Source organism: Electrona antarctica (assembly GCF_951216825.1).
Source record: "Electrona antarctica genome assembly, chromosome: 19".
NCBI lineage: Eukaryota > Metazoa > Chordata > Actinopteri > Myctophiformes > Myctophidae > Electrona > Electrona antarctica.
This window is the reverse complement of record NC_136800.1, coordinates 8,415,867-8,440,284: the sequence shown is the minus strand read 5'-3', so window position 1 is coordinate 8,440,284 and position 24,418 is coordinate 8,415,867. Positions and strand designations below refer to the sequence as shown.

Here is a 24,418-nt window from a genome sequence, read left to right as displayed (position 1 = left end):
TTTGCCCTGTTTATAGGTAGGCCTACCAGTAACCAGTCAAATTAAAAAATAATCCCCCGGCCCCATCCATGACTAGAATTTTGAAAACAAGCGGCACCACCTACCCGATCCGAACGCCTTGGCCACCAGCCATGTCAGGCTACATGATATCTTGGCCCTGGTGAAGTCATAGTGATCGAACGTCTTGATCGTGGGCACTATGAAGGTCCGTCTCAGCACGCCGTCTACCACCGCATCATCACCCATGATGTCCTGCCTCTGCACCCGGCCAGGACGGCCCTGCTTCCCGCTGATGTTCTGCCTCTGTACCCGGCCAGGACGACCCTGCTTCCCGTTGCTTGCCTTCAACTGCTGCTGCTGCCTAGTCAGTCAGTCAGTCAGTCTGCTGGAATTCCACCGATGACATCCCGTCCGGAGGAATTCGATGCACCAAATTTCCCTTTCCTAAAAAGAAAAAAAAACTTTGAATGCTGCCTGGAAAAGAACGACGAACGCACGCAGGCAGGCAATCTACACCAACTGCAGCCTTCTTTAACCCGTTACATGTGGAAAATAATCGGCCTATAATCCTCAATCAGTGTGTCATGTCCATATCAAATATGTCCCGATATTAAACCCTGCAGCTGTGATGAAGTTTGTAGCGTTCGTATAGCCAGGAAGGAATCGTAGCGGTTTTCTTCGCCTGCTGCACATTCCCAGCCCAGGCGTTATTATCTGATCTCCAGGTTGTCCAGCATAGCGGATCGTACAGGAATAGGATGCTGTTATTACCAGGCCGTTGGCAAGACTCGGGGACGTTCAATCCATTAAAAACAACACGGCTTCACAAAACATGTGGCAGAAGCTTCTCCTTGATGTCCATGATGATGATGGTCGTTATTTTGTAGGCTGTCTTTCTAAATGTTCTCAGACTCTGTGTGTCTCTCAGCCTCTCTCTCTCTCGCTCTCTCTCTCTCTCTGCGCCTTTCCTATTCCTGCCGCACTCTGTGGAACGGGAACGGCACGGCAGACGAGAGCGCGCGCAGTGCGCATGTGCGCTCCACCCAGCCTTAAGTCAGTCGGTCAGAACAGAACGCATCTATCCATCATCGCATCCCATCATCGCGCGCCGACAAAATAGCAGATCTGCAAGCTCACAATGCGTCGCTTTCGTGACGCGTTGTGAGCTTGTAGATCGGCTATTTTTTCCCCCGGCGGTGGTGGGGTTCGACACCGTCGTACGACGGTGCGTAAACGAGGCAGCATTTTGACGAACGATGATCCAAATGCTGCTTCATCCTTCTCTCTCACACACACTCATTGTGGAAGTCATTCAGAGCAGAGGTTGGAGACAGTCACAGACTGTACTGGTGGGTAGTAGGGAAAGGGATTTCATTGAGTTGAGTCACAGAAGGGGTTTGCTACAGTGGCTGGAATTGTTTGATGGCATGTATTTTGGTGTTTTAATACAGTTTATGTGTATATATTTTTTGCAGACGGGGCGAAATGGGATGCACCCTTAATTGCCTTTTATATAACAAACAGGCTAATTAGCACTCATTAGTGCAAAGACAAGCTATTTTAGTGCAAATTAAGCATGCCTGACTAGAATAGGTAAACTAAACTTTAGTTGACCTATTCTAAAGAATAATTTAGTAACTAAAGTATTATTTTGATACTTTAGTTACTAAAGTATCAAAAATGGCATCATCTGTAGTGTGTAACAAACATGCATAATATCACATAGCGTGTGGTCTAGTGCAGTAGTAGACTATGCGTCGGCAGTAGCCTGTGAACATGTTTGATTGATTGATTGATTGATTGAAGAATTTATTAACAGTTTGCAGAATTACAGTACATTTAAAGCACAAACTCAATACAAAAATGTAACTGGCTAATCATCAATAGTGGTGGAAAGTAGAGTAAGTAGTAGACCTACATTACTCAAGTACTGTATTTACTTTAAGTACAATTTGGACTAGACCTACTACTACAACTTTGGCTATTTGAATGCATTTTAAATCTGATACCCCGGAAAGCCTGGTGACGGCGATGTTAATGGTAGCCTACCTGAAATGGGACATTCTGCATAATGAGTAGCCTACTTTTGGTAGGCCTACTTTAAGTATATTCTGAGTGACACTTTTGTAATTTTACTCAAGTTTTGTTGTGTGTGTGTGTGTGTGTGTGTGTGTGTGTGTGTGTGTGTGTGTGTGTGTGTGTGTGTGTGTGTGTGTGTGTGTGTGTGTGTGTGTGTGTGTGTGTGTGTGTGTGTGTGTGTGTGTGTGTGTGTGTGTGTGTGTGTGTGTGTGTGTGTGTGTGTGTGTGTGTGTGTGTGTGTGTGTGTGTGTGTGGTCCACCTGTCATTCCAGGGACATCATCATGGTGGATTGAAAGTGATGACATGGCAGAATCCTCTAATGGATCCAGAAGGAGCTTCTATCAACCATGATCCACGATACCTAATGGGTCTAATTTAGGCCTTCTATCAACCATGATGATCCCTAATGGGTCTAATTTAGGCTGCTCATTACGGAAGTGTGTCTGGAAGGAGTCAGATGGACCATGATAAAAGTGTCACTTCTGAGCATGTTATTACAGGTGAAGATCTTTCTCAACATTTTTCAAAATCTTACGAATGTGTCGAAAGTAGCAGATCTGCAAGCTCACAACGTGTCGATGTGTCGTGGGCATGCTATTTTTGAATAGCTGAACTTGTAGGGCTTAAGTGGTTAATTATAGAATACAAGAACGCTTGCCCCAAAACATGCGTTCCCCGGGTCAAATCCAGTGACCGTAAACTCAGTAAAACGATGCCTGAATCTAACTCTATTCCTAAACTTCACCTCAGTAAAACCATGCCTAACCCTAAACTTATTCCTAACCTTAACCTCAGTAAAACAAATACAAGAACAATACAGGAACCGCTGGGGGGCGAGCGGTGTTTTGGGGCGAGCACTCTGTGTGGACACTTCTCAAAATAAAGCCTAACTCTCCTAACGTAACTAGCCTCTCCTAGCCTCTCTCTCATTGGAGATTAGGCTAAATCCCTGGAACAAAATATTTTGAGATGGGGATCCGAGGCCAATGTGGGCTAATTAAATACTGATAATTTTGGGGGTCCTTGACAAAAAAAGTTTCAGAACTGACAAACATAGAAACATGTGTTTATCAGAAAACAGTTTTGATTTGATTTTTTTTATTTAGCACAGTAAAAAAACAATACAAAAGGGAAAATACGTAGAAAAAAAGGAAAGTGCTAGGAGGAGGCAAGAAGCCCAAAGGGCTTATACGAGGCCTCAACCTGTGTACAACAAAGCATTTAAAAAAATGATTTGAAGGCAATGATTTAGAAAACATTTGTAGAATTGACCTCATGTTTAAATGGGTTAAAAAATAAATGCATGCGCCCGCATGAAACAACACATGGCCACCTCAAAATATTGATCCATATCCCAGAAATCTATCAGTCGTCTGCATGAATCGAATCGGCTGGACCATCGCCTGAAGCGTCAGAAACAATGGTTTCCAGGTGGCTACTGCTGGAGCTCATTTAGACGGCTATATTTCTCAGAGTCTTGGTGAAATTCTTGTGCAACAAGCAAGACAATGGGGAGTAATATCCTGTCGTATGAATGTATGAAGATATACGGTCCCTGGCCTTCTTGTGTGTCGATTTGACGGTGGTGTTGTTGTGGGAGCTGTACAATTGGTCATGTTTATGGTTGTCTTTATCATTTTCAGATGGTCTGGAGAGCTCAGAGGCATGCCTGGAATATCCTGCTGTATAGGACAACAGAACAGGTATGTTCTACTGTCTGTATGGGCCCCCTCCACTGTCCCAGGTCCCTTGTTTATTGTCTCCACCAGGCCGAAGGCATGGGGAGAGAGTATGTTTTGCACTCCGTCCGTCCATGTGTCCGTGTGTGTGTGTGTGTGTGTCCGTCCGTCCTTCCGTCTGTGAACAGCTAATCTCCGGCACCGTTAACCCGGTTGATGCCAAATTTTGCACACACACTCCCTGGATGCCAACGATGAACCTCTGCCCCAATTTCCAGAACGGCCTGTTATAGCGCCACCAGGAGGCTGCTTTGTGCAAAACAAGTTTTTGGACAGTAAACCTACAGATTTCGTCCAAACATCACGCAAATTGGTACACAGTCTCTCTAGAGCCATTCAACGAAACGGGTCTTTCAGATTTCTCAGACTCTATCCTGATTGGCTAAGATTGGCTTCCAAAGTTCGCAGGAGTGCTCAGTTTCAAACAAAATGCTGCAAATCATGAACACATCGTGTGATTTCCGTGAAATTGTGCACGCACATTCCCACTAGGCAGAGGAAGAAATGCCACATGAACATTTTCAACTCAGCCTCATGGTGGCGCTATAAGTGGTCGAAAAGTGTTTTTACCTCTAACTGCACGGATCTGTGGATAACTTTGTATGCCAACTCCCTAGAGGCCAAGGAAAAACCTTTGCCTGGAATTTTTCACATCTGCTCTTTATAGCGCCACCAGGAGGCCGACATATGTAAAACACATTTTCTAATATTACTCCTTCCGATTTTATCCAAATTTCACGCAAATTGGCTCATTGGCTACAATTGGCTTCTAAACTTTTCAGGATTAGCCCGCTTTGTACCCGTTTTGTACAAACCGCCACAACTACTCAACGCAGCGTCCGATTGCATGCATATTCCCACTAGGCTTTGGAAGAAATGCCACTTGACAGTTTTCAAATCAGCCTCATGGTGGCGCTACAACAGGCCATGCCGCGTCTCTCTCACTCACACACACACACACACACGCACACACGCACGCACGCACGCACGCACGCACGCACGCACGCACGCGCACACACACACACACTTTGCTCCTAAACATTTTGCCAAACATCAGAAGGGCACTTTTTCTAGTTGAAACTGTGGCACCTTAATATCCTACACATCAGTGAGTACTGGAGTTCAGCCAGCCTCTCCTATTGGAATTAGCTGCATGTTATTTTAAAGATCCTAGGTTCTTTGTTTACCTGGAATCCATATAGCTTCAATGTGCAGATTGTTATTTCGATGCCGATTAGTATTAGGTGTAGTTTTTGAGTGGTGTAAACCACTCCTACAACTGGCTTTGTTAGTTTATGTGTCTGTCCGTACCAAAACAAATTAGCATGGTTGCTATGGTCACCCAGTTCACACGGGTGTGATTTCATTACGTCAGACCACAGCTGATCAGTCTATATAAGACCTTACACCACTCAGTTCACACGGGTGTGATTTTTATTTATTTATCTGGGATCTAGTTTCTTGAAGCACTACTACACTGTCGCTGTGCATTCATATGTGATTAGTGATTGCCTTGCATATTGTAAGTCTGCTAAATGCCGACATTGCAAATTACAATCCTATCCATCTTTGTTAACAGATATTAACTCCACCAGTTTTCTGATTTCCATCCACCTTTCAGAATAGCCCATGTTTGGGTATCGCCCCCATTTTTATGTTTAGCTACTACAATTGTTATTTATTGTGATTATTTTTGAAAGATTTTGAAAATGTGAAAAAAAAGAAAAAAAAAATCTAAAAGACATTTCAAATATGCCTATTCATTCAACAGAATAAAACACCTTAAGAAGCAGTGGAAACATTTTCACTTGGATCCCGAGTGGGGATCTCTTTTGGGTGTAAATTAGTATAACCTGTCACCTGATATATTGCTTTGCAACACGTTGTGAACTGGGGACGTGCACAGATAGACACTAGGTGGTGCTAGAGCACCAGCCCTTTTGCCCTCTGGACAGCAATGTGCCAAAGTTAGATTGCTACCTTTATTTTTGTCTTGTACAGTGTACGGTATGTGGCCCATCGATTAAAAGCTTTGAATATATTATGTATGTGTCACGTGTCGCACAAGGTGCCCTTTTTTCACTTGAACACCTGCCCATCAAAATGTCTAGATTGCATATTTTCACATTCTCTTTTGGTAGTCCCGCTAAATCTTTTCAGATGGTCGTCTGTGGCCAAATATAGTAGGCCTATGTTGTTATGTGAACCACTGAACAGACCGTGGCATCCATCTCTCCTGATTTGTCGTTAATAACGGGGCTCTTAATTAATTTACCCTCTCTAGATCATAATCAAGTTTACATTGGGGCGTTTGGGACTTTGAGCTTGCTATTGCTTATTGTAAATTGCTCTGGATTAAGGCCTGAATTGTAAATTGGATAAACAAAACGCAGTTGATGTTGTTAGATAGTAAACATTGCATCTTTGGAACTAACACAACAACAAGGAAAATCACCCAATTGGTTCAGTTGACATGACAGTCGACAGGCCAGGCCCATCGCTGTCTTGATTTGGAGGAGGTAGCTGTTGTGTGGCAACACTCCAGTGAGGGTACCTGGTGGATGACACAGCACTCTGTACAGGATGCATGTATCAACACTGCCCCCTAGTGCCTTGAGCTGGTACACGCAGCTAATTAGGTCAGAAAATAGATGTATAGTTGCTAGCCAGTAGATGGCACTCCTGAGCTAAATATAACTGTAACCATAGCCTAAGTAACTCTAGCTTGCTGTGTATTAAAAAATAATGGGATTTAATCAGGTTCCTTTCTCTTCTGTATCATGTGTATGTGTGTGTACCTGCATGTGCATGTTGGATAATTGCAAGGTAATTTCTTTAAGCTAGTTGACGGAGAGAGAGAGACAAGAAAGGGAGTACGTTTCAGAACGCAGCTGTATTTGTATAATAATAATAATGACAACAACGCCTATCTCCTGTTTTTATTATTATATATATTATTATTATTATTATTAATCTTTTAAAAAATCACACCCGTGTGAAGTGAGGGTGCTAATATATTAAAGTATAACTCATGTTGCTATGATTAGGTGATGTAATATTGATGTAAAACAAACGGTGTCAAAACAAACATTAAATTATCTTTATTGTTAATGGGATTTAATGTTAATTTCTCTTCATTGTCAATGGCGTTTTTAAAACAAACAATTGAACTAAAAAGTAAAAACAAACATTAAACCCGTATATAGGAGGGGCTAGCGCCCATCAAAAAAAGTATATATATCTTTTTCAAAAATAGCACATCTACAAGCTCACAGTGCGTTGCAACGTGGAACTGTAACTCAAAATGGTACAGTACTTGAGTATGTGTACTTAGTTACTTTCCACCACTGTACAGATGAGTTTAGTGTTCACAAAACAACTTCTCTACTTAGAATCAGCATCACGTTATACTGTCCTACGTACAAAGCCAAAGTGCAGTAAGTATACGAAAAATTAACATCTGAGAAAAGGTTTTAAACGTGTTAAACGTGTTTGAACTGGTCAGCCAAATGAGATATCGGCATATAAGTGGTATTACACTAATTGTATATCTGTTCTTGAGGTAATTGTTTATCCCCCAAAATCACGAAGGCCAATTTGACCGTTGGCATACACAAATAAGTTGGTTTGTCCAAAAACGTAGATTAACTGCACTTTGGCTATGGGCAGTATAGCGTGTCATCATCATCAGTCAAATCCTCTCTGTTCGCAGCTCCGCCCAAATCCACCGTCATTTGAGAGTCATTGCCGATCATGATGTACTTAGCGTGCTCGATGTGGATGTTCCCTGACCACAGCCTGCCATCTTCACCGACCTGCGGCGGCACAAAGCCACTGGGAACATTAGTAAACTGGGGTCCCGTGTGGGGGTAATGCTGCTGTGGGGAACGCTCTATGTTAAGCTGTTCCATGTGAAGCCTCATTTGTTCCTGCTCTAGTAATTTTGCTTTCCTGAGCTCCCGGTTGTGCAGCTTCTTTTGCTCGTTAGCGTGCTTCAGTCTCTCCTGTCGCCTCACCTGCTGTCTGACTTTCTGCCCTTCATCCCACAGCCTCTTCTGCGCTTTGACCTTTGCGGGCGACAGAAACATTTTTACTTTTCTCTCAAAGTTCCTGCTGCGCTCCTCTAAGGGTACGAGGGTCTGCAGGACCTTGGGCTGTCTGTCCTTGGGCATGCAGTTCTCCCGGGGATGCAGGGGGATGACTGTGTTGTACTTGTGTCTGTTATTGATGGAGTTAATGAGGGCCGTGTCCGTCTCCACCTCCTGCAGGCGGGTGAAGTTGCGCGTGAGCAGCAGGAGAGTGTAGGCCGAGTTGTCGATGGCGTCCTCGATGCACTTCAGAGTCCCCCTTCCAGGGACCTGAAAGTCCTCAGTGAAAGTGGCCCCCTTGCTGTTGCCCAAGGACTCCAGTTTTTCTCTTATACTCTCAGCCATTTCTGCATCCTGTGGCGCGTGCAGGATAACAAACGAATAAAACACATCCTCCTCCTCCTCCTCCTCCTCTTCTGTACTTGGTTCCCCTTCATATGGCTGTGCTAGAACTTTGATCTCTGGTGTAAATGTGTTTGCTGCAGCAGGTGCTGGCATGGGTTCAAAGGTTGGCACTGTGGTCTTTGGATTCTGATTGGGCGCGGTATCACCCTGTAGCTTATTTCCTTTTGCTGATAAAGTTGCTGAGCCAGGAGTGTCCATGTTGTTTACATCTGTCTCTCCTTTAATTAGAGGCGTTTGATGTGATTCAGACTGCGTCTCTGTGGAGAAAGCGGTACGCCCAGCCGGCATAATTTCCGGGCCGTCTTTTCCAACAAGGTGTGTGGCGTTAGATGGCTGGGGGTCGCTCAGTGCTGCTGAAGTAGTTCTGTCAAACCTGGCTGTCGAGGCAAGACTTATCTCTAGGTGGGTAGGATAGGAGTCAGTGGAATAGCTGTCCTGTAGCGGGCTGGGCAGATCTGATGTATCCTCGGAAGATGGTTTCAAGGATGCGTTCTTGTCTTTGTCCAAATCCCCTGGGACTTCGTTGGAGGAGCACATCCACTCTGCAACGTGGGGTCCACAGACTAACTTAGCCTCTTCTCTTAGCTGATCTAAACAGCTGTATTCCAAGTTCTGGCGATCCCATGTTTTCTGGCCGTTTGCGGAAATGGCTCTCCGATAAGCCAGGTCTCTCAACAGTGCATCACACAGCCCTTTTTTGCACAGCACTTTGAAAACCCTGGCCAGCTCCACCCTAGACTCCTCCTCACAGTGAGCCGCACATTGAACTCGGAAGGTGTCCAGCTTGCCACCACTTACGTGCCACTTGTCAGCCAGGTAGTTAGCCAGGCTGCTATCTTTTAGCGTCTGAAGTCGCTCCTGGACCTGCGCTTCTCTCTGAAGAAGCACGAGGCACAGAGTATGCACTAAAGCTTCTTCAGGGCTCTTACACAAGTGGAACTGGAATGTCAGGCTTAATAGACGTTCCTGTGGCACCTCGCTCAGAATCCTAAGGATATCTGACAGCCCAGTGCCCTGTTTTTCCATATTCTGAGCATCCATAGTTTTTTGGGATACAATGTGTTTCGGATCAGAATATACACATAGGATCTTCACCCAGGCTAATCAGATTGTGGTTTCCAACATCTGTTAATAACTTTCATCTCCAGGGCTTTGTAATTGTCATTTATAATTGCCAGCCTTGCTTCTTCAACATTAGACACTGAAAATAGATACAGAAACAAAATAAATGAACCACTTAAAATATCTCCAAACAGCCATTCTACAAGTTCACAACAACGCATGCAACGTGTTGTGAGCTTGTAGATCGTCTATTTTTAAATAGCCAAAGTATAAAATACATGTATAGGGATTGGTTAAGTCATGAATCACGTTATCGTGGCCAGTTAGACTGTAATTTAGATTGTTTTATTGCTATCAGTGCATAGCTGAAAATGAACACCTCTCCAGTGCATGTTACTGCCGTTGTAGGACTGGCATTACATAACATGACAGTAAACATACAGTAGTAACAACACATGGAATGTAAACGTGTAAACCAATTTCTCGTAAAAAAAGAAAAGGAAAAACACGAGCACACAACCTCTTACTCACCAGCATGAACCATTCAATAATCGAGCAAATGGTAGGCATAGCATAACATGAAACTCTTTCCAACTCAAACAAGGAAGTTTATCTCTGTGTCTCAGTGACTGGGCTTCATTTGGCAGCCAATAGACAGCCTTCCAGCATATTGGAATGTGCCAGCCTGTAGGTCATTGGGTGCAGTAAAGCCTCGTCATACATTGTAGAATGGAGAAGGTAGTATAGACAAACGTGCATGTCTGGCTGGGTGCGAGCCTTTTCTACAGTCTATGGTATACGAGCCCATGCCTGTAACCAACTGTGGAGAGAGAGAGAACTGGCTGATGACGTAGCCACTGACATGAGGTGCTCCAGAGTATGGGAAGCCATGAGGGACAAAGGGCAGAGGAAGTGAGGAAGAAAAGTGAGAGAGGGACTATTGGTTCTCAAATTAATTTGTCATGACAAGGGCTCCCAAATTGAAGGGCTCTCAAATTAATTTGTCATGACAAGGGCCCCCAAATTGATATGTATTTGGTCACATCCATCTCAATATAATGTTATGCCAGAGACCCCCATTCCAGATTTGTCTTACAGTATGTGAGCTTATAAAATCAGCCTATATTTTCAATAGCAATTGTATATTATACAGTTATACAGTCATTTAGCTGGGGACCCCCTGAAACCCTCTCAACAAGGACCCCTGCACTTTGAGAATTACTGCTATGGAGGGGACTGCAGGACATTGCCTTCTTTGGAACAAACACAACAACATGAAAATCATCCAAATAAATTCCGATAGGAGGGGGTAACTGTTGTGGGGCAGTTGACAGGCCCATCACCGTCTTGGAGGAGGTAACTGTTGTGGGGGCAGTTGACACGAAAGGTCCATCACGGTCTCGGGAGAATGGTGATGATGAGTTGATGTTTTTATTTGTATTATTATTTATGGTTCAATATGTTGTGGTCTAGTCTCTACAAAGTTCTTGCAGCTGTAGACACTTGTGATCTGGACCTTGTGGCTGCTTTATGTCTGTTTGTGTATGTTTAGAGGTTCCTAATCTGCTGTAACACAAATTGCCCACCACAAAACCTGACCTTGACCGAATCTTTGCTAATAGTGTTTGAAGTCACTCAGTCTCTCCAACCTTTTTCTTTTCTTTTTTAACAGAAAATACATTTTCAGGTCAGGGTACCAATTTCATCCAATCAGGAAAGAAGAGAATAGACATAATTTGCCGATTGCTGCTTGCACAAGTGCGTAGGACTTTTTGGTGTGCAGGTCCCAGGGTCAGCATTAAAAAAGAGACAGAAAATACAGATAAGACAGGAAGAAACATACAATCCTAGAATAAATAAACTGTACTTCATAGTCTACCTAAGAGCAGTGTACAAGATGTGCAATTCAGCTATCATAATTCAGTTCATCTTTCGTGATTCAGTTCATCTGTCATATTTCAGCTTCAGTTTTATAGTGGGTCAGTTTCAATTTTTCTAATTGTTTTTGTCTCATCACTTCCAATTTGAATCGTTTATCCTGTAATACTAGAGAGCTGGAAAGACCCCTGTTGCTGAACAAACACTGTTACTGAACAAACACTGTTACTGAACAAACACTGTTGCTGAACAAACACTGTTACTGAACAAACACTATACTGTTACTGAACAAACACTGTTACTGAACAAACATTGTTACTGAACAAACACTGTTACTGAACAAACACTGTTACTGAACAACAACACTGTTACTGAACAAACACTGTTACTGAACAAACACTGTTACTGAACAAACACTGTTACTGAACAAACACTGTTGCTGAACAAACACTGTTGCTGAACAAACACTGTTACTGAACAAACACTGTTACTGAACAAACACTGTTGCTGAACAAACACTGTTACTGAACAAACACTACTGTTACTGAACAAACACTATACTGTTACTGAACAAACACTATACTGTTACTGAACAAACATTGTTACTGAACAAACACTGTTACTGAACAAACACTGTTACTGAACAAACACTGTTGCTGAACAAACACTGTTACTGAACAAACACTATACTGTTACTGAACAAACACTGTTGCTGAACAAACACTGTTGCTGAACAAACACTGTTGCTGAACAAACACTGTTACTGAACAAACACTGTTGCTGAACAAACATTGTTACTGAACAAACACTGTTGCTGAACAAACACTGTTACTGAACAAACACTGTTACTGAACAAACACTGTTACTGAACAAACACTGTTGCTGAACAAACACTGTTGCTGAACAAACACTGTTACTGAACAAACACTGTTACTGAACAAACACTGTTACTGAACAAACACTGCTACTGAACAAACACTGCTACTGAACAAACACTGCTACTGAACAAACACTGTTACTGAACAAACACTGTTGCTGAACAAACACTGTTACTGAACAAACACTATACTGTTACTGAACAAACACTATACTGTTACTGAACAAACACTATACTGTTACTGAACAAACATTGTTACTGAACAAACACTGTTACTGAACAAACACTGTTGCTGAACAAACACTGTTACTGAACAAACACTGTTACTGAACAAACACTGTTACTGAACAAACACTGTTGCTGAACAAACACTGTTACTGAACAAACACTGTTACTGAACAAACACTGTTGCTGAACAAACACTGTTACTGAACAAACACTATACTGTTACTGAACAAACACTGTTACTTAACAAACACTGTTACTGAACAAACACTGTTGCTGAACAAACACTGTTACTGAACAAACACTATACTGTTACTGAACAAACACTATACTGTTACTGAACAAACACTATACTGTTACTGAACAAACATTGTTACTGAACAAACACTGTTACTGAACAAACATTGTTACTGAACAAACACTGTTACTGAACAAACACTGTTACTGAACAAACACTGTTGCTGAACAAACACTGTTACTGAACAAACACTATACTGTTACTGAACAAACACTGTTGCTGAACAAACACTGTTGCTGAACAAACACTGTTACTGAACAAACACTATACTGTTACTGAACAAACACTGTCGCTGAACAAACACTGTTACTGAACAAACACTATACTGTTACTGAACAAACATTGTTACTGAACAAACACTGTTACTGAACAAACACTGTTACTGAACAAACACTGTTGCTGAACAAACACTGTTACTGAACAAACACTGTTACTTAACAAACACTGTTACTGAACAAACATTGTTACTGAACAAACACTGTTACTGATCAAACACTGTTACTGAACAAACACTGTTACTGAACAAACACTGTTACTGAACAAACACTGTTACTGAACAAACACTGTTACTGAACAAACACTTACTGAACAAACACTGTTGCTGAACAAACACTGTTGCTGAACAAACACTGTTACTGAACAAACACTGTTACTGAACAAACACTGTTACTGAACAAACACTGTTACTGAACAAACACTGTTACTGAACAAACACTGCTACTGAACAAACACTGCTACTGAACAAACACTGTTACTGAACAAACACTGTTACTGAACAAACACTGTTACTGAACAAACACTATACTGTTACTGAACAAACACTATACTGTTACTGAACAAACACTATACTGTTACTGAACAAACATTGTTACTGAACAAACACTATACTGTTACTGAACAAACACTATACTGTTACTGAACAAACATTGTTACTGAACAAACACTGTTACTGAACAAACACTGTTACTGAACAAACACTGTTACTGAACAAACACTGTTACTGAACAAACACTGCTACTGAACAAACACTGTTACTGAACAAACACTGTTGCTGAACAAACACTGTTACTGAACAAACACTATACTGTTACTGAACAAACACTATACTGTTACTGAACAAACACTATACTGTTACTGAACAAACACTATACTGTTACTGAACAAACACTATACTGTTACTGAACAAACATTGTTACTGAACAAACACTGTTACTGAACAAACACTGTTGCTGAACAAACACTGTTACTGAACAAACACTGTTACTGAACAAACACTGTTGCTGAACAAACACTGTTACTGAACAAACACTGTTACTGAACAAACACTGTTGCTGAACAAACACTGTTACTGAACAAACACTATACTGTTACTGAACAAACAGTGTTACTTAACAAACACTGTTACTGAACAAACACTGTTGCTGAACAAACACTGTTACTGAACAAACTATACTGTTACTGAACACACACTATACTGTTACTGAACAAACACTATACTGTTACTGAACAAACACTATACTGTTACTGAACAAACACTATACTGTTACTGAACAAACATTGTTACTGAACAAACACTGTTACTGAACAAACACTGTTACTGAACAAACACTGTTGCTGAACAAACACTGTTACTGAACAAACACTATACTGTTACTGAACAAACACTGTTGCTGAACAAACACTGTTGCTGAACAAACACTGTTACTGAACAAACACTATACTGTTACTGAACAAACACTGTCGCTGAACAAACACTGTTACTGAACAAACACTATACTGTTACTAAACAAACATTGTTACTGAACAAACACTGTTACTGAACAAACACTGTTACTGAACAAACACTGTTGCTGAACAAACACTGTTGCTGAACAAACACTGTTACTGAACAAACACTGTTACTGAACAAACACTGTTGCTGAACAAACACTGTTGCTGAACAAACACTGTTACTGAACAAACACTGTTACTGAACAAACACTGTTACTGAACAAACACTGTTGCTGAACAAACACTGTTACTGAACAAACACTATACTGTTACTGAACAAACACTGTTGCTGAACAAACACTGTTGCTGAACAAACACTGTTACTGAACAAACACTATACTGTTACTGAACAAACACTGTCGCTGAACAAACACTGTTACTGAACAAACACTATACTGTTACTAAACAAACATTGTTACTGAACAAACACTGTTACTGAACAAACACTGTTACTGAACAAACACTGTTGCTGAACAAACACTGTTGCTGAACAAACACTGTTACTGAACAAACACTGTTACTGAACAAACACTGTTGCTGAACAAACACTGTTGCTGAACAAACACTGTTACTGAACAAACACTGTTACTGAACAAACACTGTTACTGAACAAACACTGTTGCTGAACAAACACTGTTGCTGAACAAACACTGTTACTGAACAAACACTGTTACTGAACAAACACTGTTACTGAACAAACACTGTTACTGAACAAACACTGCTACTGAACAAACACTGCTACTGAACAAACACTGCTACTGAACAAACACTGTTACTGAACAAACACTGTTGCTGAACAAACACTGTTACTGAACAAACACTATACTGTTACTGAACAAACACTATACTGTTACTGAACAAACACTATACTGTTACTGAACAAACATTGTTACTGAACAAACACTGTTACTGAACAAACACTGTTGCTGAACAAACACTGTTACTGAACAAACACTGTTACTGAACAAACACTGTTACTGAACAAACACTGTTACTGAACAAACACTGTTGCTGAACAAACACTGTTACTGAACAAACACTGTTACTGAACAAACACTGTTGCTGAACAAACACTGTTGCTGAACAAACACTATACTGTTACTGAACAAACACTGTTACTTAACAAACACTGTTACTGAACAAACACTGTTGCTGAACAAACACTGTTACTGAACAAACACTATACTGTTACTGAACAAACACTATACTGTTACTGAACAAACACTATACTGTTACTGAACAAACATTGTTACTGAACAAACACTGTTACTGAACAAACATTGTTACTGAACAAACACTGTTACTGAACAAACACTGTTACTGAACAAACACTGTTGCTGAACAAACACTGTTACTGAACAAACACTATACTGTTACTGAACAAACACTGTTGCTGAACAAACACTGTTGCTGAACAAACACTGTTACTGAACAAACACTATACTGTTACTGAACAAACACTGTCGCTGAACAAACACTGTTACTGAACAAACACTATACTGTTACTGAACAAACATTGTTACTGAACAAACACTGTTACTGAACAAACACTGTTACTGAACAAACACTGTTGCTGAACAAACACTGTTACTTAACAAACACTGTTACTGAACAAACATTGTTACTGAACAAACACTGTTACTGATCAAACACTGTTACTGAACAAACATTGTTACTGAACAAACACTGTTACTGAACAAACACTGTTGCTGAACAAACACTGTTACTGAACAAACACTGTTACTGAACAAACACTGTTACTGAACAAACACTGTTACTGAACAAACACTGCTACTGAACAAACACTGCTACTGAACAAACACTGCTACTGAACAAACACTGCTACTGAACAAACACTGTTACTGAACAAACACTGTTACTGAACAAACACTGTTACTGAACAAACACTATACTGTTACTGAACAAACACTATACTGTTACTGAACAAACACTATACTGTTACTGAACAAACACTATACTGTTACTGAACAAACACTATACTGTTACTGAACAAACACTATACTGTTACTGAACAAACATTGTTACTGAACAAACACTATACTGTTACTGAACAAACACTATACTGTTACTGAACAAACATTGTTACTGAACAAACACTGTTACTGAACAAACACTGTTACTGAACAAACACTGTTACTGAACAAACACTGTTACTGAACAAACACTGCTACTGAACAAACACTGCTACTGAACAAACACTGTTACTGAACAAACACTGTTGCTGAACAAACACTGTTACTGAACAAACACTATACTGTTACTGAACAAACACTATACTGTTACTGAACAAACACTATACTGTTACTGAACAAACATTGTTACTGAACAAACACTGTTACTGAACAAACACTGTTGCTGAACAAACACTGTTACTGAACAAACACTGTTACTGAACAAACACTGTTACTGAACAAACACTGTTGCTGAACAAACACTGTTACTGAACAAACACTGTTGCTGAACAAACACTGTTACTGAACAAACACTATACTGTTACTGAACAAACACTGTTACTTAACAAACACTGTTACTGAACAAACACTGTTGCTGAACAAACACTGTTACTGAACAAACACTATACTGTTACTGAACAAACACTGTTACTTAACAAACACTGTTACTGAACAAACACTGTTGCTGAACAAACACTGTTACTGAACAAACACTGTTGCTGAACAAACACTGTTACTGAACAAACACTATACTGTTACTGAACAAACACTGTTACTTAACAAACACTGTTACTGAACAAACACTGTTGCTGAACAAACACTGTTACTGAACAAACACTATACTGTTACTGAACAAACACTGTTACTTAACAAACACTGTTACTGAACAAACACTGTTACTGAACAAACACTGTTACTTAACAAACACTGTTACTGAACAAACACTGTTGCTGAACAAACACTGTTACTGAACAAACACTATACTGTTACTGAACACACACTATACTGTTACTGAACAAACACTATACTGTTACTGAACACACACTATACTGTTACTGAACAAACACTATACTGTTACTGAACAAACACTATACTGTTACTGAACAAACATTGTTACTGAACAAACACTGTTACTGAACAAACACTGTTACTGAACAAACACTGTTGCTGAACAAACACTGTTACTGAACAAACACTATACTGTTACTGAACAAACACTGTTGCTGAACAAACACTGTTGCTGAACAAACACTGTTACTGAACAAACACTATACTGTTACTGAACAAACACTGTCGCTGAACAAACACTGTTACTGAACAAACACTATACTGTTACTGAACAAACATTGTTACTGAACAAACATTGTTACTGAACAAACACTGTTACTGAACAAACACTGTTACTGAACAAACACTGTTGCTGAACAAACACTGTTACTGAACAAACACTGTTACTTAACAAACACTGTTACTGAACAAACATTGTTACTGAACAAACACTGTTACTGATCAAACACTGTTACTGAACAAACATTGTTACTAAACAAACACTGTTACTGAACAAACACTGTTACTGAACAAACACTGTTGCTGAACAAACACTGTTACTGAACAAACACTGTTACTGAACAAACACTGTTACTGAACAAACACTGTTACTGAACAAACACTGTTACTGAACAAACACTGCTACTGAACAAACACTGCTACTGAACAAACACTGTTACTGAACAAACACTGTTGCTGAACAAACACTATACTGTTACTGAACAAACACTGTTGCTGAACAAACACTATACTGTTACTGAACAAACACTATACTGTTACTGAACAAACACTGTTGCTGAACAAACACTGTTGCTGAACAAACACTGTTGCTGAACAAACACTGTTGCTGAACAAACACTGTTTCTGAACAAACACTGTTACTGAACAAACACTGTTGCTGAACAAACACTGTTGCTGAACAAACACTGTTACTGAACAAACACTGTTGCTGAACAAACACTGTTGCTGAACAAACACTGTTACTGAACAAACACTGTTGCTGAACAAACACAGGCGGCAGTGGATCAGGGGCAGAGTGGCCGGTAGAGCGGCCGGATGGGAACCGTGAGATTCCCAGTTCGATCCCAGGCTCCCCCAGAGTTAGTGTCGAAGTGTCCTTGTTTGAGCAAGACTCTGAACCCCTAATTGCTCCCGATGAGCAGGTTGGTGCATTGCATGGTTTCCTCCAACATCTGTGTGTGTGTGTGTGTGTGTGTGTGTGTGTGTGTGTGTGTGTGTGTGTGTGTGTGTGTGTGTGTGTGTGTGTGTGTGTGTGTGTGTGTGTGTGTGTGTGTGTGTGTGTGTGTGTGTGTGTGTGTGTGTGTGTGTGTGTGTGTGTGTGTGTGTGTGTGTGTGTGTGTGTGGCTGTGGCTGTGGCTGTGGCTGCGGGGACAACAGTGACACTTGGTGGTCAACAAACGCTATTTCCGTACTCAGACATAAAGACGGTACTCGGACATACGGACACACATTGCTGTCTATAGGAGTGGCTAGCACCACTCAAAAAGAAAATCATGAAAAGTAAAAAATCACACCTGTGTGAACTGAGCTATACATTTTTAGCTACTGTGCACTGTACTGGAGTGTACTGTGCGGGGGTCCCCGGAATATCCAGACCCCACAGAACGCGCCCAGGGTGCCGGGCCGGTTCCGGCTAGCCTCCCTGTGTCCAAAACGGTCGAGAAATGACAGAGTTACCATGTGGGGGTCCCTGGGGGGTCCATGTGGGGGTCCCCGGAACATCCAGAGCCCCAGGAACGGCCCAGGGCTCGTACTGTAGTGTACTCTGTGCCACTTTACTCTGTGCTGTACTGTACTGGCCACTTTAGGTGTTGCAGCTTTCCTTGCAGACACAGAGACAGACATACGGACATACGGACGGACACACATAGGTAGCTCCGTAATGGAGCGGAGGCACCGTTCAAAGACAACCAGTAAATAGATGTATTGTTGCTAGCCAGTAGATGGCACTCCTGATCTAAATATAACTAGAGAGACATGAATGACAACAGCTGGACTACAGTACAAATATCCCCTCCCCAGCCTGCTGTGTATTAAAAATACAATTTCTCAATTTCAGTCTGGGCCTTTTCTCTTCTTTATAATGTGTATGTATGTACTGTATGTGTGTGTAGCTGCATGTGCATGTTGGATATTTGCAAGGTAATTTCTTTAAGCCAGCTGATGGAGAGAGAGACCAGAAAGGGAGTACGTTTCAGAACACAGCAGCTGTATTTGTATAATAATATTAATGACAACAATGCCAATGACTATTTTAATAGTTTTGTATACTCCATAGTCCTATGATATTTATTCCTGTGATAACCTGAATGAGATATCGTCATATAAGTGATATTATACTAATTGTATATCTCTTCTTCAGGTAATTGTTTATCCCCCAATATCACAAAGGCATATTTGACCTTTGGCATACACAAATTAGTCGGTTTGTCCAAAAACGTACATTAACTGCACTTTGGCTATGCAGGGCAGTATAGCTTGTCATCATCATCAGTCAAATCCTCTCTGCTCGCAGCTCCGCCCAAATCCACCGTCATTTGAGAGTCATTGCCGATCATGATGTACTTAGCGTGCTCGATGTGGATGTTCCCTGACCACAGCCTGCCATCTTCACCGACCTGCGGCGGCACAAAGCCACTGGGGACATTAGTAAACTGGGGTCCCGTGTGGGGGTAATGCTGCTGTGGGGAACGCTCTATGTTAAGCTGTTCAATGTAAAGCCTCATTTGTTCCTGCTCTAGTAATTTTTCGTCTCTGAGCTCCTGGTTGTGCAGCTTCTGCTGCTCGTTAGCGTGCCTCAGTCTCTCCTGTTGCCTCACCTGCTGTCTGACTCTCTGCTCTTTATCCCACAGCCTCCTCTGCTTGTTGACGTTTGCGGACAATAGAATCTTTCAGACTTTTGTCTCAAAGTCTTCAGGCTTGCGCTCATTCAAGACTACGAGGGTCTGCAGGACCTTAATTGGACTGTCTCTCCCTGGGCATGGAGTTCTCCCGGGGATGCAGGGGGATGACGGTGTTGTATTTGTGTCTGTTATTGATGGAGTTGACGAGGGCCGTGTCCGTCTCCACCTCCTGCAGGCGGGTGAAGTTATGCGTGAGCAGCAGGAGGGTGTAGGCCGAGTTGTCGATGGCGTCCTCGATGCACTTTTTAATTAGATGCAGTTGTGAACAATAGCCAAGTATCCATTGGCCAATCAAATGGTTCACTGCAGCTCAACAGTCAGTGTGAGGGGTGTTCAAGGAGATATCTGTGAGCTCTGCGTTTAAAGGCTTGAAGGCCATTGTCTGTGATGGAGTCCACCACATGCGCTGGTAGGCTGTTCCACACCTGGACAGCAGTGTGGAGAAAAGTTCTGTCCAATGTCCGTGTTTTGGAGCCTGGGGGGTCGAGAGCATGTTCTGGTGTGGCTGTGCATCGGCGGGTGTTTCGCCGTCTGGTGTAAGGTGGAGGGAGCATGTCCTGGAGGTCCCTAGGGCAGTGGGGGGGTGTGCATTTTGTACAGGACTGTAGCGGCGGCAACGTGCCTTCTGTGGCTAAGGCTGTCGATGGAAAGTGTTGTACTGGCAGTGTCCTGGTCAACTCCAATTATTTTAAGGGCCTTCCTCTGAATATTGTCCAGCAGACCAAGATGTGTTGGTGGGGCACTCATCCAAGTGAGTGAGGCGTACTCCATGACACTGCGGACCTGTAGCTTGTAAACACTTCAGAGTCCCCTTGCCGGGGACCTCAAAGTCCTCAGTGAAAGTGGCCCCCTTGCTGTTGCCCACGGACTCCAGTCTTTCTCTCATACACTCAGCCATTTCTGCATCCTGTGGCGCGTGCAGGATAACAAACAAATAAAACACATCCTCCTCCTCCTCCTCTTCTGTACTTGGCTCCCCTTCATATGGCTGTGCTAGAACTTTGATCTCTGGTGTAAATGTGTTTGCTGCAGCAGGTGCTGGCATGGGTTCAAAGGTTGGCACTGTGGTCTTTGGATTCTGATTGGGCGCGGTATCACCCTGTAGCTTATTTCCTTTTGCTGATAAAGTTGCTGAGCCAGGAGTGTCCATGTTGTTTACATCTGTCTCTCCTTTAATTAGAGGCGTTTGATGTGATTCAGACTGCGTCTCTGTGGAGAAAGCGGTACGCCCAGCCGGCATAATTTCCGGGCCGTCTTTTCCAACAAGGTGTGTGGCGTTAGATGGCTGGGGGTCGCTCAGTGCTGCTGAAGTAGTTCTGTCAAACCTGGCCGTCGAGGGAAGACTTATCTCTAGGTGGGTAGGATAGGAGTCAGTGGAATAGCTGTCCTGTAGCGGGCTGGGCAGATCTGATGTATCCTCGGAAGATGGTTTCAAGGATGCGTTCTTGTCTTTGTCCAAAACCCCTGGGACTTCGTTGGAGGAGCACATCCACTCTGCAACGTGGGGTCCACAGACTAACTTAGCCTCTTCTCTTAGCTGATCTAAACAGCTGTATTCCAAGTTCTGGCGATCCCATGTTTTCTGGCCGTTTGCGGAAATGGCTCTCCGATAAGCCAGGTCTCTCAACAGTGGATCACACAGCCTCTCCTTGCACAGCACTTTGAAAACCCTGGCCAGCTCCACCACCATCCCGTGACCTGTAGACCTCCTCACAGTGACCCGCACATTGAACTCGGAAGGTGTCGCTCCTGGACCTGCGCGTCTCTCCGAAGAAGCACGAGGCACAGAGTATGCACTAAAGCTTCTTCAGGGCTCTTACCCAATGGGAACTGGGATGTCAGACTTAATAGACGTTCCTGTGGCACCTCGCTCAGTTTTTTGAGTGGTGTAAACCACTCCTACAACTGGCTTTTGTGTGCAGAAAAAAATGAGCATGGTTGCTATGTTCAAAATAATTTCTGACGTAATTAAATCACACCCGGGTGAACTGGATGACCGTAGCAACCATGGTCATTTTTTCTGCACAAAAAAAGCCAGTTGTGAAATCACATCCGGGTGTGATTTCATTACGTCAGATCAGAGCTGATCAGGCTATATAATACCTTACCTTATATAATAATAATGATTTCATTACGTCAGACCACAGCTGATCATGCTATATAAAACCTTACACCACTCAGTTCACACGGGTGTGATTTTTATTTTTATGTTTTGTTAAAAATAGGGTGCAAATGGGTGTCGTACAGAGCCAGAGTTGAAAACATTTCCTTGGAGTCAAACTGGATAAATTTGAAATTCAACATTTGATAGTTATAATTTCGTGATGAGAGAGAAATATTTTCCCAAATTCTTTTCCAATTGGTCGGCCGCTGCCAACTCTTTAAATCGACATTCCAGACTCTAGAGACACCCATTGGCGGACATGTAGATTCTCTTAACTTCTTATACAAATAAGATGCAAAGCCTTCAGATTTGGGAATCTTAGTTATGTAATCAAAAAGTGGGTGAACAGGTAGAGCATTTCTCCACGGCACCTCATGTGCTCGAAGAACTGCTCTTAACTGTAAATAGAAGAAGAAATCCTAAGGATATCTGACAGTCCACTAGTCCAGTGCCCTGTTTTTCCATATTCTGAGCATCCATAGTTTTTGGGGATACAATATGTTTAGGTTCAGAATATACACATACATGGATCTTCACCCAGGCTAATCAGATTGTGGTTTCCAACATCTGTTAATATCTCCAGGGCTTTGTAATGTCATTTATTAATGCCAGCCTCACTTCTTCAACAGAAGACACTGAAAATAGATATATATTATATATAAATGAACCACTTGAAATATCTCCAAACAGCCAATCTACAAGTTCACAACGTGTTGTGAGCTTGTAGATCGGCTATTTTTGAATAGCCAAAGTATAAAATACACGTATAGGGCTTCATGGTTAAGTCATGAATCACGTTATCGTGTCCAGTTAGACTGTAATTTAGATTGTTTTATTGTTATCAGTGCATAGCTGAAAATGAACACCTCTCCAGTGCATGTTACTGCCGTTGTAGGACTGGCATTACATAACATAACAGTAAACATACATGGAATGTAAACTTGTAAACCAATTTCTCGTAAAAAAAAAATGAAAAGAAAAAAAAAAAACACAAGCACACAACTTCTTACTCACTGGCATGAACCATGCAATAATCGAGCAAATGGTAGGCATAGCATAACATGAAACTCTTTCCAACTCAAACAAGGAAGTTTCTCTCTCAGTGACTCAGTGACTGGGCTTCATTTGGCAGCCAATAGACAGCCTTATGTCTTCACGTAGCACGGCTGGCTTGCATATTGGAATGTGCCAGCTTGTAGGTCATTGGGTGCGGTAAAGCCTCGTCATACATTGTAGAATGGAGAAGGTAGTATAGACACATGTCTGGCTGGGTACGAGCCTTTTCTACAGTCTATGGTATACGAGCCCATGCCTGCAACCAACTGTGGAGAGGAACTGGCTGATGACGTAGCCACTGACATGAGGTGCTCTTGGGAAGCCATGAGGGACAAAGGGCAGAGGAAGTGAGGAAGAAAAGTGAGAGAGGGACTATATACTGTAGATACAGGGATTATACAGGGACTACTGTATACCGCAGTGGTTCTCAAATTTGTCATGACAAGGGCTCCCAAATTAATATGTATTTGGCCACGGACCCCCATCTGAATATATGTTGTGCCAGACAGAGACACCAATTCCAGATTTGTCTGATGTGAGCTTCTAAGATTGGCTATTTTCAATAGCCTGGGGACCCACTCAAGGAGGATCACTGCTATGCAGAAGTCTGCACCAAACGCTTTGAAACTTTGTACAATTTTAACAACACTGTAGCTTTTTCAAATTTGCCGTCTCCCTGGAAAGTATTGCTAGTCCATGCACACACCTGTGTTACTGCAGCATTATTTTTTATTTTTTTTGTTCTCTCCCTGCTAAAAAAAGGGAATGAAAAAACCGGAATGAAACAAATCACCAATATATCAGATAATTCCCCCAGCTACTGTATGATTTG

General features: G+C 41.9%; 3 protein-coding genes across 3 annotated transcripts in view; all 3 read right to left on the bottom strand.

The window, feature by feature from the left end:
- Window positions 1–826, bottom strand: part of camsap2b (calmodulin regulated spectrin-associated protein family, member 2b) — a 65,834-nt gene extending 65,008 nt beyond the window's left edge. Inside the window, exon 1 of the mRNA XM_079530346.1 lies at window positions 105–826. Within this exon, the coding sequence (XP_079386472.1) occupies window positions 105–246 (142 nt within the window). The 5' untranslated portion in view covers window positions 247–826. The remainder of the gene's footprint in view (window positions 1–104) is intronic.
- A 6,144-nt stretch (window positions 827–6,970) lies between these two features.
- On the bottom strand, window positions 6,971–22,105 carry LOC306943819 (TIR domain-containing adapter molecule 1-like). Its single transcript, XM_079530344.1, has 4 exons — window positions 21,133–22,105; window positions 20,429–20,607; window positions 19,913–20,319; window positions 6,971–7,316 (listed from the first exon to the last, which is right to left on the bottom strand). The coding sequence occupies exons 1-3, from the start codon at window positions 22,054–22,056 to the stop codon at window positions 19,923–19,925; spliced, it is 1,500 nt and encodes a 499-aa protein (XP_079386470.1). The 5' UTR covers window positions 22,057–22,105; the 3' UTR covers window positions 6,971–7,316; window positions 19,913–19,922.
- On the bottom strand, window positions 7,307–9,982 carry ticam1 (TIR domain containing adaptor molecule 1). The gene is made up of 2 exons (XM_079530345.1): window positions 9,906–9,982; window positions 7,307–9,513 (listed from the first exon to the last, which is right to left on the bottom strand). The coding sequence occupies exon 2, from the start codon at window positions 9,351–9,353 to the stop codon at window positions 7,479–7,481; it is 1,875 nt and encodes a 624-aa protein (XP_079386471.1). The 5' UTR covers window positions 9,354–9,513; window positions 9,906–9,982; the 3' UTR covers window positions 7,307–7,478.
- Window positions 22,106–24,418: the final 2,313 nt, after the last annotated feature.